At 37.4% G+C, this 17,601-nt stretch overlaps 1 protein-coding gene across 1 annotated transcript; it reads left to right on the top strand.

Moving 5' to 3' along the window:
* Positions 1-2,218: 2,218 nt before the first annotated feature.
* lin7c (lin-7 homolog C (C. elegans)) lies at positions 2,219-15,831 on the top strand. Its single transcript, XM_055203735.2, has 5 exons — positions 2,219-2,382; positions 3,268-3,386; positions 10,269-10,340; positions 11,476-11,685; positions 12,437-15,831. The coding sequence occupies exons 1-5, from the start codon at positions 2,346-2,348 to the stop codon at positions 12,602-12,604; spliced, it is 606 nt and encodes a 201-aa protein (XP_055059710.1). The 5' UTR covers positions 2,219-2,345; the 3' UTR covers positions 12,605-15,831.
* The last annotated feature ends 1,770 nt before the right edge of the window (positions 15,832-17,601 follow it).

The raw sequence follows: 17,601 nt of genomic DNA, 5'->3' as shown, positions 1-17,601 counted from the left end.
TTCATTGACATGTGTTCTGGATTAATATAATTCATTTTGTATGTTGTGAAGTTGTTTGCAATATTAAATTGAAATATTTGAAGAAATAAAATTACTATAGGCAACTGAAAAACAAAACCAATGTCAATAAAGTTTGAGCTCTCCCTTTCCAGGTCTAAATTGGGCACAAGCTCTGGAGAGAACATCTTCTCTCACAGCATACATACAGTACATTGGATCCTACGTTTATAGTAAATGATTTGGATAAGGATCAATTGAAATGTTGGTATAATCAAACAAGCCCTTATCAAAGCAAGTCTGATATCTCAAAAATGAAGTATGTTGCTACACCAGTGGTTACGCGTAAACGTGAATACAGACTTACTCGTCCATGTATGCTCCACCCGCTTCTATAGAAGTCTAACAGTACAGAGTTCTCAGGTAAAAAATTATGTCAACAAGGCTTCCGTAATTCTAAGGAAACCAGTCAGTATATTTTGATAAGGTAATTTGAACTGTATTTGGGCTTGTGTCTAGTCGGAGGGTATAAAGCTACAATATCATTGCTATCACTCAGAGATTAGGATATTTTTTGTCTGAAAGATAGATCAATAGAGTCAACACTCCAATGCACTCTACATGATATCTGATACACCTGACACAAACCTGCTGTACTTCAACGGCTGTGATCAGACAACTGAAAAGAAACTGACATAGATAAGGAAGGACATAGAAGTTTCATCTGATTATGGTAAGTATCTCACTATCTTAAGTGTATCAGGCAATAAAGAAATAACACTCAGCCAGGAAAACAAAAGAACAGATAATGGGAACACTGCTTGTCAGTAAATGTTTCATTCATATCTGCTCGAGTAAAGTCAAACACCCTACTGCTTTAACACAGAATTATGCTATTAAAATTCTGATAATAATTTAAAGAAAAAGTGTGTCCACTAATGTAATATTACGCCACAGCTATTACTGGTTATGAAAGCTTTGGCTTATCATTATTAAAACAAAATGAACGTTTAAATAAAGATAATAACATATCAAAGAAAATTGACCATACAACATTCTCCTGATGCATTTTAACCAAGAAGCAACTTATATGCCTGAGTTATTTTTGTGAGGTTCAGATTTTCCCCAGTTCAAAGTAGTCCTTGGTAAGACCCAGCAGGCCCTGTCCCATTTGCTACAGAAGTAGGACACTTCTCTGCTTCCTTTTCTACAATACCATCAACTATAAACTCTCAAAATCCCTGTTTTAGCAATACTACCCAGTTCTCTCAGATCTCTTTGTGTCCTGGTGAGGACAGAATATAAATGAATAAAAATGCCTATAGATAGATAGATAGATAGATAGATAGATAATTAAACATAGACGTACTATAACAACAAATAAATTTCTGATAAAGCAAAGTCAATTAAAAATATAATTTAAATAAAAATAATTGCTTTTATTCTGATAAGGGTAAGGTTTTTGGTCTGTTCCTTACCATGATTGTTCTTATTCAACAGGCCTTTAAAGGGCAAATTGAATGCAAAAAGATTCAAAAATCACATTTGCATATTGCATCATTTTATTGGTGTCTGGATTTTATGTTACCCTCACCAAACACATGTAAATCAATAATACATTCAAGTGACATCACTTCCAGGAAGTTCCAAAATCTCTCAACCAGGATCCCAGCAGTTAAAACACAAGTAAGTTTCTCTCTTTTTCGTTCTATAATCTTCTATTTTTGATGATTTATGAGGTTTGATTGGGGGGAACATCATGCAATGTCAACCCTGTTGCTATTTTTGATGTATGTAAACATTTATTTATTTAATTTAATATAATCATTATCTACAAGTAATATCACTTTAAAGTGTACAGCGTGCTTCTGAAATCTGATCTGTTAGCCAGCAAATAGCAAATTAGCTTGAAATTGTCAAACCTGTAACAGTCAAGGCGTCAACCCTCTTCTTCTTCTTCTTCTTCTTCTGTGGTTTTATTGGCGGTTGGCAAACAACCGTCAACCCTCGTATTTTTTTCAGAGTAATAAATAGTAATAAAATAAAAAATACATAGATGAGATGGCACAATTCAATTTCTTGTAATTTTAAGTTGTCTTAATTTCATACATATACATTTTTGTATTAAAATTTTTAAAAGTTAAAACGGCACTAATTCATGATGCTCAGTGACCATGACTGCGCATAAGCAGCGCAGGATTGATGCTCTTGACGCGTCATCTAATCTCTTTGCATTAGCCGAGCGCTTAAGCTCCTCAGCTAATAGCTAGCCAACAGCAAGAAACACATCAGAGACGAGACGCGAGTGGTGAACTTTCGCCAAACAAACAAGCGATAAGCCGGCTAAAATGGCTTCTTTAGGAGAACCTGTGCGTCTGGAAAGAGGTAAGCTGCCTACCAAAACCAGTGTTTGCTAAATATAACGTTTGGTATGTTGTGAAAATCACACGCTTTGGTCTAAACATCCTGCTGTCACTTTATAAGGATGGATTAGTGGACGACGATGGCGAGCTAGTTCCTGTTTACTGTATGAAATCATTCAGAATATAAACAGAATTTACCAACGAAAACGTGTAAAATGTAAGTGTAAATTAATCGAGTCGTTAAATTAACGTGTTTGAGGTAAATAAAAGCAAAGACGGGGCTAGTACTCCTTTGTGAGCAGTGTTAGCATGGTTCGTGCTGGTCGTTTAGTGTTCACGTCAGTGTGTTATTAATCCTGCTGGTTTATTATAGACTGTCAGTGATATTCTGACTGATTCTGATTCAGTCATCGCCTCTTAACTCCATCTAACAGGCTATGGGAACTCTTATTTACTGAGGAGTGAATGTTGGCTTGTACATTAGCAAAAGCACTGATTTGTGATGATCGGAGTTCTTCACATATGTTGTTAAAGATTATTCAAGTTCCTAAAATTAATGTGTACAAAAGAATTTGGAAGTAGTTACTTATGTGAGTGAAGCTGAGAAGTCTGAAGGGACGCTAATTTTAGTTATTCATTTGTCGATTAACACAATTATGTTAATCTATAGTTGTTAGAAAAAGCACGCAAAACATCAAGAAACAGCACAGCATGGCAAACTGTGTGTTTTATTTGGAAGAAATATTATATGTAAAATTTAAGGCATCTTTACATTTACTAAAGCCTTTATTGTCTTTAGCTTTCGCAAACATAAACATTGCCAAAGACCACATCACCATGTGGAACGATGCAAATGATTATCCATGGTCTGGGCTTGCCTCATTGTTTTGCAAATGTTTCTCTACAGACATATCTCGTGCCATTGAGCTGCTGGATAAACTCCAGAGAACAGGCGAAGTGCCTCCCCAGAAGCTGCAGGCACTCCAGAGGGTTTTACAGAGTGAATTCTGCAACGCCGTGCGGGAGGTAAATGTGCATCACATCTGTGTATCCATAAATTCAATGCATACTACTGTGTAGTTTGGGGTCATGAGTAGGGATGCATATCAATTAATCGCGATTAATCTATAGCAGAATAAAAGTTTTTGTTTACATCATATATGTGTGTGAACTGTGTATAATAATTATTTATATATAAATATGCACACATGCATGTATAATTTTAAGAAAAAAATATATTTATGTATTAAGTATTTATATTTATATATAATATAAATTATACATAAATATACAAATGTATATACACATGTAAACATTGCTTAAATATATACATGCATGTGTGTGCATTTAAATATACAAAGTTATTATACACAGTACACACACATATATGATGTAAACAAAAACTTTTATTCTGCTATAGATTAATCGCGATTAATTGGTATGCATCCCTAGTCAGGAGTGATGAAAGGGGGCAGTGAGTAGAGTTTATGGGGTTCACGTTACCACGTCACCCCAGCAACCCTAATTTCAACAGATTTTTAAAATCACTATGAATACACGCACTAGACAATTTTACCAGACTGTGACTGTAGTTACGATTTCATTGTGACATGAGATTGCATGACTTTGTTATTAACTTTGTGGCTACTGCTGGATTCTGTGAATTTCCCACTGGGATGACTAAAGTAATTCCCATTGGGATGAATAAAGTATCTATCTCTATCCATCTAAACGGGACTCGTATAAAAACAAATGCACATTATAAAAACTTGTACTGCTGGCAGAATTTTACAAGTCAATCTTATTTCTTAGTACTCCACTTTAATGACGTGTTTGTGGCTGTCATGTTTTAGCAAAAAACATGCAATATCTGGTGGAAGCTTGCTTACATTAGCAATTGCGGGTGTCCCATCGGAAGCAAGTGTAAGGTGCGGGGCTTCGGTGCGTCGAGAGCAGTAATGACACCACGCAATTGAGGATTTTTTGTTCCAAAGAACCTTGAATTGGGCCACGCAAATTTGTTGCAAAAGTGTGCTTAAAGGGTAGTGTCTTCTCCACTAGATGTCACCCTCTTTTTTTGCCTTGTGTGATGTTACCAAGAGCGAGAGGCGAGCCTGTCATTCATTCATTCAGTGCTTAAAATGGCGGTTTCAGGTGCTTCGTCAAAGTTGTTCCCACCTTCACATAAAAAGTCTATGGAAGCAAAAGGTATGGAAGCATTTTTGATTTCACAAGAAAGATGACAACGATAGTGTTGTAGCTCTTAATTTTTTAAATTAATTACCCACTTGTAAACTTCTGTGCACTGTTCTTTTTTATAAATATAGTATTTGTATTAAATCTATATTCATTGAGTTGAATCGAGATATAAAAATCCGCCCGATAATCGAATCGATTTGATAGCTTGTGAATCAAAATCAAATCGATCTGGAACATCTGAATCGATACCCATCCGTATTAAAGGGATAGTTCACCCAAAAATGAAAATTCTGTCATCATTCACTCACCCTCGTGTTGTTTCAAATCTGTATAAATGTTTTTGTTTTGATGAACATGAAGCAAGATATTTTGAGAAATGTTTGTAACCAAACCATTCGTGGACCCCATTTACTTCCATTTTGGGTGAACTATCCCTTTAAATCTTAAAGGGAGTGGCCAGCCTCTAAATGTAGTTTTACAGTTCATAGACACAATGCATCTTAAACAACTTTTTTTAGTTTAAAGTGCCCATCTTATGACAGCCTTTTCCACAAGTTAAATAGGTGTATGAGTTCCATAAAGCATGTTTCAAAAGTTGTTTGCTCGAAATAGCTTCTAGGAAAAGATTGTTACCCATCTCTAGTAGCCTCTGTTTCAGTGCATTTCAGATTGTGCCGTTTTGAGGTGGTCATTACATATTTATGAGCTGCTGCTCCTTTGGCCACGCCCCACTACTAACGGCACGTGCTCAGTGATATCATGAGCAGTACAGACCATACTGTGTTTTTATATATTATTATTAACAGTTTATGTTGCCAACAGACAAATCAAGCAGAAAAGTATCACTAATAAGTACACTCGAGGAGAAGAAACTCATGACACATAATGATTCCAGAGTAAATTGTGATGTATCAGTCTCAACAATACACTCGTTTTCCCAGGACAATGCTAACATATTTCCGTTATAAAACATTTCAAACGCATTATTTTCGCAAATTACAGAAATTAAGACCCGGCGGGGGATGTATACTGCTTGCGAACCGCTTGCTAATTGCTAGAAGCTAGCGGGAGGTCCGGACCGTATCTTGGGAAAGTTATAAGAGACTCGGGGGTACATTAGCCTCGTCAGAAAAGCCAGGTCGGTAAGGCCCGGTCTCGGTTAGTTTGGCAAAGCACTATTACTTAGTTCATGTAGAATTGTAAAATAAAGCCGTTAAATATTTGTTTAACTTTCGAAACCACGCTGCAAACTATCTAGCCTGCAAAAAATATCTATATAGCCGACTGTCTACAAACAATAATATTACCGTAACATTACTATACATTTAAAAGGTATGATTTATGGGATTAGCATCAATGTATGGTCTCTGTTAGATACAGATGCTCTAGAATCATAAATGTAGTATTTTGTGGCAGAAGATGACAACATGCAAAATATAACGTGACTTCTTACCTTTTGTGTTGATATAACGATCGCGAATCGAATCCAGTCTGTTTCAGATGTGTGAATAATCCATGATAACCGTCTAGAATACATCCAATGTCCATTTTTGTCCACAAATGCATATAATCCGTGAAATATAGATATATAGTCTGTTGTTTACATCAGATTTCGCATGAACATCTTATCGCCTACAATTTGAGGACGTCGTAACAAACTGTATATGAGATTACACTTTAGGTTCCAATAAACACGTGTTAAAACTTTGTTTTTAAAAGTAGGCGGGAGTATAATCCATAATATCCAAATAGCGATGTTATTTCCGTGAGCCATGATAACAGTATAGAGGATATCAGCGAAGTGACTGCTCTGTGCTCTCTATCTACCTGGTGGTTGGAGACCTGCGAGTGGGGTGGTGGGCGGGAAAATTCAAACGGAATGTGACGACATGGCTAGTTACGTCACTTCGGAGCTGAGTTTGAAACCGTGTAATCTGAGACTCAAGGCAGAGGACATTCAGAAACCTGTATCTCACTCAAAACAGCATGGATGGATTTTTTTCCAAGTTTGTATGCTTGTGGAAGCATCAGAGACACAAATAACACCCCAAAACCCAGAAAAAGTGAGTTTTTCATAATATGGGCACTTTAAATTTATATAATTAAAACCGACTTTCACCATGAACATAGCCAAAGAATCTGGCATCTGTGTTGAAAATGATAGAAAGAAGGAAAGCTAGCCTAAGTAACACAAGCAACAATGTGCTCATCTTTATCAGAGCCAGACATGAGTGATTTTTAAAGATCTGAGGATAAGCAATGTCAGTATTTGCTAATGAAAACAATAATTCTGTGACACTTGTGATTTTTACTTTGCCGTTCTTATATGTGTGCTTGCTAGGATCGAACTCAAAACCTTTGCCTTGCTAAAGCAATGCTTTATCAGTTATCAGGTAGCAGGAACATTTTACAACACATGACGCATTTGCTGTGAGAAAAAACATGCAAGACACAATTCAACTGCCAAAGAGTGACATAGACAATCTATAAATAGATCAATTCTAAAATAGAGCCTCAGTGAGCAGTCTGATGATTTATCTTTTAAGTACTCGAGCAGGTAAAATGCATCTCCCTAGTGTTTATGACAGCATGCTTATCAGTGTAGCACGTAGAGTAGTCACTGTGCAGAAGGACTGGATATTGATTCTGAAGTATACAAATAGCATCAATCCATTTGTCTGTTTCAGACTGGGAATAAAACTCGGCTGTAGTGTTCTGTTGCCCATGTCGTGGATCTAAGACTGTTGGCACTTGATTGGCCTCCTCCCTGCTGTTTGGTCATCTGTCGTTCTCACTGTTAAACTCTGAAGTCTTAACACGAGTGATGATCTGACCAGAGCTGCTGTTCTTTGTCTCGCTTGAAATAGAATACAGCCAAATGTGAAAAGATTTGTTTGGTGAAGCTCTGTAAAATTAGCATTGTTTATTATAATATAACCCAGGGATAGGCAACGTCGATTCTGGAGTGCCGATGTCCTGCAGATTTTAGCTCCAACCCTGATAAAACCTTGCCATACCTGTAGTTTTCCGGTGACTCTTTAGACCTTGATTAGTTGTTCAGGTGCGCTTGATTAGAGCTGGAGCTAAACTCTGCAGGACATCGGCACTCCAGGACCGACGTTGCCTACCCCTGATTTAACCCTTACGGTACATTCAGACGAGGCTTAACCGTTAATGCTTCTCATATACTTTAATGGGAGACATCATGCGTTGCCAAACTGAATTGTGGATCCGTCAAGGTCGCGTCACTGCCGTTGCTAGCGGAAGAAGTTGAACTTTTCTCAGCTTTTCAAGTGCCATCAGGTACGTTTACATGCAACCAAATCAGTTTGTAATCGTATTGATAGCTCAATCGTATTGAAAAGCCTTCATGTAAACACCTTAATCAATACGATTGAGGACGATCTGATGCAAATTTGGATCTTATTGAAGGGGGTGGTATACACCGATTTGTGATCCGATCAGCAGGAGAAAAGTATGCATGTAAACGCGTGAATTGTAGTATTTTCTCAATCGTATGCAAAAATACATTGTGCACATGCGCAGAACATTTGTGCTCAAGTTCACGTCTTATTTTAACCTCTTATATCACATGATTCTCGTCACATAAACACGCAATAGAAAGGCAGTGGCATCACACATTATTAAGGTAAGGTTACTGGGGTCACGCGATGTACATTCTGGCGCGTTTGTGTAGTTTTAAAACATTAGGCTACTTAAAGCAATAAAATAGCGTTGTGACTTTTGAAAAGTGTGTTTTCATCACCTATATCTGAAAACTTCTTGCCAAGTCCTCTGCTTTTTTTTACAAAGATTTGAGCTACTGTTCAATCGTATTAAATTCAATTGCATTGACAAAATTTGGTGCATGTAAACATAGCCAATGTGTGCGTCAGTCAATCAGATTGGTTTCTGCAAATAACCTAGTGCGAGCCAACCAATTATGTTTATGCAAGATTGGAGAATGTGTTGCGGCCACTGTGATTGGCTGTTGGCCACACTTCAGACAAGCCTTCCGTCAGGTGTTAACCCTTATGCACCGTTTGAGTGTAACGTTACTATCAGGACCTCAAATGATTTTTTTTCTAGTCCCAGTCTTAGTAATTTTGCAACATATTTTACCAAGGGATTTTCTTTATAGAATATTAAATACTTAAATTATTTTGCCAAATAATATGTGACCCTGTCTGTGAAATACAGACTTAAAATTATGAGATTAGGAGCATCAAATTAGATTTTATTCATTGATTTCACTTTAATTTCAGTCTTTGGCATGGTGTTACTTGGTCAATATTAAAGATATCAAGGTTTTATTTTCACAAAATGTTATTTACATTATGTAGGATGATTTTATGTAAAATTATTAAATCATACAAAAAGTTGCAATTTTACTTTAAAGTCCCAATGAAATTAAAACAGACATTTTTTATGGAATATTGCAGTGTTTATTATAAACAATTTATTTGTGTAAGTCAATAATTTTTTTTTAAATTAATGTGCCCTCATAAACTTTCAAAATCTGAAAATGTATTTCCACTCTCTTGTGGCGATCCTTTTCTGATAACGTCAGCTTGCTAGACGACTTGAGTGGGAGCATCTGTTAACTCCGCCCCCTCCAACTGTCAGTCTGATGCCAGTTCCAGATCAATGCACAGTGAAAAACACAAGCTTACGTCCTAAAATCACTATTACGTCGCAACTTCCGGTTCACAGGGACTTTAACAATGGTAATTTGATGCTAAGAGAAGGGTTCTTGGGTTCTCCAGGGTTAATAAAGAATAGCATGGTAATATAGGACATGGTGTCACAGGCTTCAAATGAGTTTCATTCAATCAGAAGTTGCAGCCAGAGTTTTGTCAAATGAGTTATAGTCTTATTTTACAGGTAACACTGTCACAACAGTTTTTTTTATCTGTCTTAGAGATGCTTCATTAGTTCACTGAAACTCAGGCAAAGCTGAACTTGCTTCCGGCCTGTCTCTTAGATCTTTGCCTACGCAGGCTTATTAAAACAAGGCCCAGGCAGGACAGAACACACTTTATTTTGCTTGTCTTGTAAAACCAAGGCCACCCATGCTGTTTTCTAGAAATGCTTGTTTACCCAATCGCATGCAATGGTGCTTCAGTTAAATGCTGTTCTTTTGAAGTAAATAAGTAAGGAGGTTAATTGGTAACTCAGCAGCTCTGTTTCTTAAGCATTATATCTCAGACCGATGCTTGATACTCAGATAAACATGCACAACTCGCAGTAGAATGGGGATGCACGTGGGTGGAGATATAAATGTGACCCTGAATGGGAGATGGAGTTGTGATTTATAATGTGTTAAACCATTAGAAGTGAGCCATGTAAAGAGATCTGATTCAATGCCCCCTCACTCCCACTACTATACAGATTGAATTGCAAGACATCATAATGTGGTTTTCCAGTCACAGATTTCGTCCAGGCAGGGACACGGTTGTTCTGTAAATGGTAACTGTGTATTGGCGATCAATCATCTAAACCAGACTGGGTTGTGTGCTGGACTTTGAAGGCTTTTTAAGGGTAAATTACTATTCACAAGATATGGATCCAAGTCTCTGGCCCTTGAGATGTTAAAAAACTTTTCTTAGTTTGTGGAAATAGGAATCGAATTTTGTTTCTTTTGTATATCTGGATGGTTTTGGCAGTTTGTAAGCAGTATTTTAAGTTTTTATTGCATGTCTTTTTTAGGTGTATGAGCATGTGTATGAAACGGTGGACATAAATAGCAGCCCGGAGGTGAGGGCCAATGCAACAGCAAAGGTAAGTCTGTGTTTATTTTGCAGTCCAATCATTTTTATGCGGCTTGCTTCAAACCCACACTGTTGTTTTGCCACCTATTTTTAGAATGACTGTCTATCTTTAAACATTCAATCTCATTATCTAATTATCCTGGTTGTAATACTTCTTTGAAACATTAGACTGATGGGCTGAAAAATAAGCAGCTTATTCTGGCATCTGACCATTTCCTGGTTTTTGACTTTTAAATTATTAACATTATATAATACATATTTGTGATTTATTGATTTCACATATTCATTGACGTGGTTTTTCTTAGTCAATATTTAGATATCAAGGTTATATGTTTAATGTTAAATGTTCTTTACATTACATAGGTTGATATTAAAAAATATCTTGAAAGTAGTATGACTTTAGCTGGGTTTTAACAGACTGGGTCACATTTATTCCCTTTACTCGCATTAAAGGGACATTACACTTTTTTGAAAATATGCTCATTTTCCAGCTCTCCTAGAGTTAAACATTTGATTCTTACTGTTTAATAATCCAATTAGTTGATGGGTCTGGCGCTAGCACTTTTAGCATAGCTTAGCACAATCCATTGAATCTGATAAGACCATTAGCATCGCGCCTAATAAAATAACCAAAACGTTTGAATATTTTTCCTATTTAAAACTTGACTCTTCTGTTGTTTCATAGTGTACTAAGACCGACGTAAAATTAAAAGTTGCGATTTTCTAGGCAGATATGGTTAGGAACTATACTCTCAAACTGGCGTAATAATCAAGGACTTTGCTGATGTAACATTCTGCAGCAGGGTTAGTGATATTACGCAGTGCTCGAAAATAGTCCCCTGCCATTAAAAGTAACCAGGGGGACTATTTTCGGGCAGTTTTAAATAGGAAAAATATTGAAACTTTATTTTTGAGCGTGATGCTAATGGTCTAACTAGATTCTATGGATTATGCTAAGCTATGCTAAAAGTGCTAGCGCCAGACCTGGAAATCAGCTAAATGGGTTCCAAAACGGCAAAAATCAAATGTCTACCTCTAGGGGAGCAGGAAAATGAGCATATCTTCAAAAAAAATGGAATGTCCCTTTAATACATGCATTGTTGTGCACTAACAGATTTCTGAATACATCTTTGCTCTGTACCTAGGCTACGGTGGCTGCATTTGCAGCTAGCGAGGGTCACTCTCACCCCCGTGTGGTGGAGCTCCCCAAAACAGAGGAGGGGCTGGGGTTCAACATCATGGGTGGAAAGGAACAAAACTCGCCCATCTACATCTCGCGTATCATTCCTGGAGGCATCGCTGATCGACATGGTGGTCTGAAAAGAGGAGATCAGCTGCTTTCTGTTAATGGAGTGGTACGAACATGACTTTAAATGCTGTGCATCCCAGTTTAGTTATTGGATGATGTCTGCAACTCAACACCACCTGCTGTCACCTTACACGTTAGATCATATGACTAAGCAAATACGTCATTGTTTTTTAAAGGGGACATTTCACAAGACTTTTTTAAGATGTCAAATAAAACTTTGGTGTCTCCAGAGTACACATGTGAATTTTTAGCTCAGAATTTCATAGATAATTTATTATATCATGTTAAAATTGCCACTTTGTAGGTGTGAGCAAAATGGTCCAATTTTGGTTGTCCTTTAAAATGCAAATGAGCTGATCTGCACTTAATGGCAGTGCTGTGGTTGGATAGTGCAGATTAAGGGGTGCTATTATCCCCTTCTGACATCACAAATGGAGACAAATTTCAATGAGCTATTTTTTCACATGCTTGCAGAGAATGTTTTACCAAAATTAAGTTACTGGGTTGATCTTTTTCACATTTTCTAGGTTGATAGAAGCACTGGGGAAAAGTTTGATTTCAATGTAGAAACAATAAATCACACTTTTTTTTTTTAGCTGCGACTGGGTTACATTTATTCCCCTAGAAGACCCATTTTCAAAAAGATTGAACAAACAGCATCTCCATATATAGATGTATGGCCAGAACTTAATGATCCATATTAATGTAATCTTAATTGACTGATTATATATAATAATAAATTGAGCGTTGATGAAAAAAACATGTGAGCAAGAGATCACACTGCTTCTGTCTTTCAGAGCGTAGAAGGAGAGCACCACGAGAAGGCCGTGGAGCTGTTGAAGGCCGCTCAGGGTACAGTAAAGCTGGTGGTACGGTACACCCCTAAGGTTTTGGAAGAGATGGAGTCCCGCTTCGAGAAGTTGAGGTCTGCCAAACGCCGGCAACAGAACAACTTCCCCCAGTAGGATGCCTGCCCTGTGCCCCCCCCTCCCTCTTTGTCTTTAATTCTTCTGCCATCTGTCTTCCTCGTTCACACTTTCTCATCCCTTTTCTCCAGCCAGGGATTAGCCACATGTTTGGCACTTCTTTTTGTGAAATTTTCTAAATCCTGTCCTTTCACACACTTCTTTCTCATAGCATGAACACTACCTTGGCTCTTGATGATGTCACTCGCATCACAAATGCCCTATCGGTGCAGTATTAAGAATGTACTGTCATTTTGGGGTGTCGATTGGTTAGATATGCAAGGGGACCATTGCAATGTACAACTCCTGAGGCGAATTGAATGAAAACGTCAAAGTGCCTCGAAAAGATGGCTCGGTATGTTGCCATCGTAGGCTGTTTCATGGTCCAAACTCACGAGTGAACACTACTACGTCTTACTAAAAATGTTCTTAACAGAATAATCTCAAAGGAAGCATGTATTTTTGTAATAATCGGTGGTTAATTGTGTTTATCATGCTTGCTTTTTTAAGTGTCTGCTTGTGGATAGAGATTTAAAAATCTAATATTGGGTTGCTTGGGGGACAGGTTCGGTGTTTTGCACTTGAAGCCCTGTTTTCAGATTTTTCGAAGTTTCGACATGTGCGGCTGCTCCGAGAATTTTCGGGTGTTTGTGTTTCGCCTCCCACCTCTGTAGTGGGTTTGTGGGTGCACTGGAGTAGTCCTTCCTGGAATGCATTGGACTTTCGTTTGCGGGGACGTGGGGCTCACCGATTGGTCGGGGGTGTTCACTGATGTGCTCACACAAAAATCGCAGCAAAATACGCATTCCAACAGGTTTTATTGTAGTTTTTGCCAACTCCATTGACTTGTATTAGATGTGCTGTGAGGTACGGTATTACTCCGTGCCTTGAACGTTGTTTCTATTCTTGCAATTGGATTAGCGCCACCACCTGGGCTGGAGTGTCTATTATTCAAGCTCTCGGCGGAAGAATATACAGGTGTGAGGCGTTTGGAAAAATAGGTCCACAAGTTTACAATTGGTGGTAAAACACCTGTTGGAGGGCATCTTTTGCGGCGATTTTTGTGTGGGCGTGTCGGTGAACGCCCCTGACCACTCGGTGGGTTTCACGTCTTTGTGGACGGAGGTTTGGTGCATTTTGGGAGGGATTGTTCCAGTGCACCTATAAACCCATTGTAAAGGTGGGAGGTGAAACAACAGGCGCCCGAAGGTTCTCGGACCAGCCGCATGTGTCGAATTTTCGGTCGGGGCCGTTCTATTTCACCGTGAACGGTCTGAGAACAGGGCTTTGGGTGTAAAATACCGAACTTGTCCTTTAAGAGAGAAGTGACAGTGGCGACACGCTTTACGCAGCTGTAAATCTTCCATATACTCCACCAGACATATCCTGTTTACTGACTCAAATGTGATCAAGCCTCACAATGTTTACAATGCGTGTTGACAAGGAAATACGCTCTCTAATAGTTAATATATATATACAGTAATTGGCACATTAGTTCAATCAAATAAACATGAACTTTTATCAAACAAAGTAGAAATATTAACCAACACTATTTTGTGAACATTTGGGTTTGCATTCAGCCTAGGCAAAACATGTTACATATGGCTCAGATTGGCATGTAAACAGTGCTTTTGATTGAATGCAGTGTATACAAATGGCACTGAGCGGTCCTGCCAAACAGCTGTTCTGAGGAGATGCTAGTGGCTCTGTTTGGACATTTTTGATTTATCTATCTGATGCGAAAACATTGTCGAAGCATATGCCATGTATATAACACACAGCAGAAATGCAATGTGGCGGTCTTGAGGTCTTACTGTATGTAGGCTTGCGTTCATAGCAACACTATGTTTCAAAACCGTAGGGGCACATCAGCATGATGTAGTTGTTTTATTGTTCATTGGTCTGTCGTTTTAAAATGCTGTATGAATGTTAATATGGCACTTGCCTTTCAGCCCGCTATTGGGCCATATGGTACGCTCAGTTCATGCTTATAATTACAAAGACCTGCGTCATGTTTCAGAATCCATTTCACTTAAATGCTTATTATATCATCAGGTAACAACTGGATGTAAGTCAAGCCAAACAACCAATGAGAAAATGAATGTCAGAGAATATCAACATTATTAACACTATTTGTCAAAATTTTTATGAGACGTTTTAAAAAAAGCTCAAGTAAAAATTGGTGCTGTCTTTTTATTTTCTTCCTCCTTCCCCTCTCTAATTTATTTGTTTTTGAAGAACCTAAAACAGATTTTTTTGATGCAATAAGACCTAGCTTTAATTTTATTTTGGTATTAAAAAACTGATCAGTCCTTTCTGTGAAAATTCAACATATTGTTCATCCATATAGAAATTGTCAAGCATTCATCAGGACTACATAGTTGAAATCTCTCTCTAGTTATGTTAGGTCTTATCCAGATACTTTAGTGTCTAACTGAAGTTTTATTTGTACGTGATTGATGTTGTCGCCAAATTTGAAAGCTTTATTTGATGTAGTTTGATTTTAAATGAACACTGCACATTCACTTTGTACTCATTTTCACAAAATGCAACACGCACTACGTATTTTTAAACTTGAATGCAGGTATTTTCGGTGTACTAACACGCTTGGAAAAACAGTCTATTTTTCTCTGTCTCTCATAAAATATTTAACGTGTCTAATTATAGAGGCCTATGACTCACCCCGAGCTGTGTGATACTTAGGTGTATTTGGGGGTGAGAGATAAAAGGGAGGTCTGATGTCTCGCATGAAGGAATCATTTGTGTTATTGAGGAAAAACGTCAAAATCAAGTGATCCCTTTTCTTTCTGTGGTGTATAATGTGCTCAGGTTGGATGTTTGTATAATATCATGATTTTAAAGCGTCATGTATCACAAGAGCAATAAGATACGATCCTTCTGTAATCATCTCGAGCAGGTTACTTATTCCCCATTAATACTTGGAAATGACTATTTTTGTAACCTCTTTTTCTTTTGATATTTTCCCCCTTTTTGATAAGTGGTAAGATCTTTTTGCGACAAATGCTTTGTATTGATTTACCTTGACCAAGTTCTCTGTCTGTTTCAAGTAAAAGACCAAACTTGCAACATTTTGGGAGCTCTTTCAATGTACGGTCAGCTAGTTCGGATTGTTTCTAAGAACCTGTTGTACTATTGTATCATTTGACATGTTTGTCCTGCTGTACTGTGTTACAATAATGTGGATGTATAAAGATTGATGAAAGTGATCTTGTTTTTAGTTTATTTATTTTGTCGTTTTCTGCATTTGTGTGTTTTTAACCTTATCCTTTTATCTGACCGTTGTGTGTGCAGGCAACTGGACAATGTTGCTTCCTTTGCCCAGACTGGCAACTGTTTTACCTGAACACTAGAGGTCACTGCAGGACAACGTAGTAAAGGGATGGTTCACCCCAAAATTAAACTTGGCATTTACTCACCCTCATGTTCTAAACCTATGAGTTTCTTTATTCTGTTGAACACAAAAGAAAATATTTTGATATGATGGTAAGCACACAGTTGGCAGTACCCATTTTCTGTCATAGTATTTGTTCTTTCTACTATGAAAGTCAATTGGTGCTTACTGTGTGCTTACCATCATATATCAAAATATTTTCTTTTCTGTTCAATAGAATAAAGAAACTCAAACGAGTTTAAAACAACGAGAGGGTGAGTAAATGATAACAGAATTTTCATTTTTGGGTAAACTATCCCTTTAATTAGGGATGCACCGATATGGAAATTTTGGCCGATAACCGTTATCTATAGGCCGATAAATATTCATATTATTTTCACAATGAAAAACTCGCAGACCGCGGACATCTTGTGTTTGCGCTAGACTAGCATACTCTTCTTAAGCCCGCAACACGTGTCATCTTCGTGCTATGTCACAGAAAGCATCAATCAAAACTCCACATGGCCAGCAATGAGCAAGTGAAGTGGTTCAACAAACCAAAATAATCCATCATTTATCGGCTTTCTTTTATCGGCCTAATTTTGCTATCAGACCGATAACCGATAATATTAAAAATAAGCAGTTATCGGCCGATAACGATATGTCGGCCGATATATTGTGCATCCCTACCTTTAATATACACTGAAAAGATTATTCATTCAATGTACTCAATTTTTGTAAGGTAAGTGGTTGCAATCAATTTATTTAAGCTACATTTAAATGAAAAAAAAAAAATATATATATATAGAACTTAAACGTTAAAACTTTTGTTTAAATGTAGCTTAAATAAATTGATTGCCACCACTTACTTTAAATTGAATGAAACATTTTTCAGTGCAATCCAGTCGAATTAACAATCATACAGTAGCCTATAAAGATCACGTCAAGAATGAAAAGATATGGTGCTGGGTTTTGTTGTAAAAAGAATTGGCAATCTTAGACTTTATTCAGTCCACAAGAAAATTACCACACTTCCAGCATATACGGTGAAATCATGTAATATTAGCAATGTACGACTTCACTTACATCATTTTAAAGAGATTCCAAGCATTATGTAGACATGACATTTATCTTCTGATGGTATGAAAAGTATTCATTAAGTTACAGTAATTTTTCTGACGCGTTTTTGAAAAGACGTCACTGATGGAGAGATAACAGAACGCGCATTATGAATATTTTCTTAATTTTGTGAAAAGCACAACATTCAGTTTTTATAGACACACAAAAAATTACACTTTAACGTTTTAAATGATGTATAAATCATATCTGCATGTCTAAAATCAGCAGAGTAATCCAAGTCTCTTTGCGCAGAGATTGAAAAATAAAGAGTTTGCGCCGCGACCGCAGGGAGGGTTAATATTCATAATGTTTGTTTTTAACAATGTGCTGCGCTGCCGCACGTCGAAAATAAACATAGCGATTAAGTGAAAGTAGTGCAATAAATTTGGGGTGGCCAGTGCCACCCTGGACACCCCTCTGGCTCCGCCACTGCACCTTAGTAAACTTCAAAATCAAGGACCTTTCAAGGATTTTTCAGGTCCAATAC

The sequence above is a fragment of the Misgurnus anguillicaudatus genome, chromosome 21 (assembly GCF_027580225.2).
Source record: "Misgurnus anguillicaudatus chromosome 21, ASM2758022v2, whole genome shotgun sequence".
NCBI classification, from domain to species: domain Eukaryota; kingdom Metazoa; phylum Chordata; class Actinopteri; order Cypriniformes; family Cobitidae; genus Misgurnus; species Misgurnus anguillicaudatus.
The sequence above is the reverse complement of the archived record's forward strand: the minus strand, read 5'-3'. Positions and strand labels throughout refer to the sequence as shown.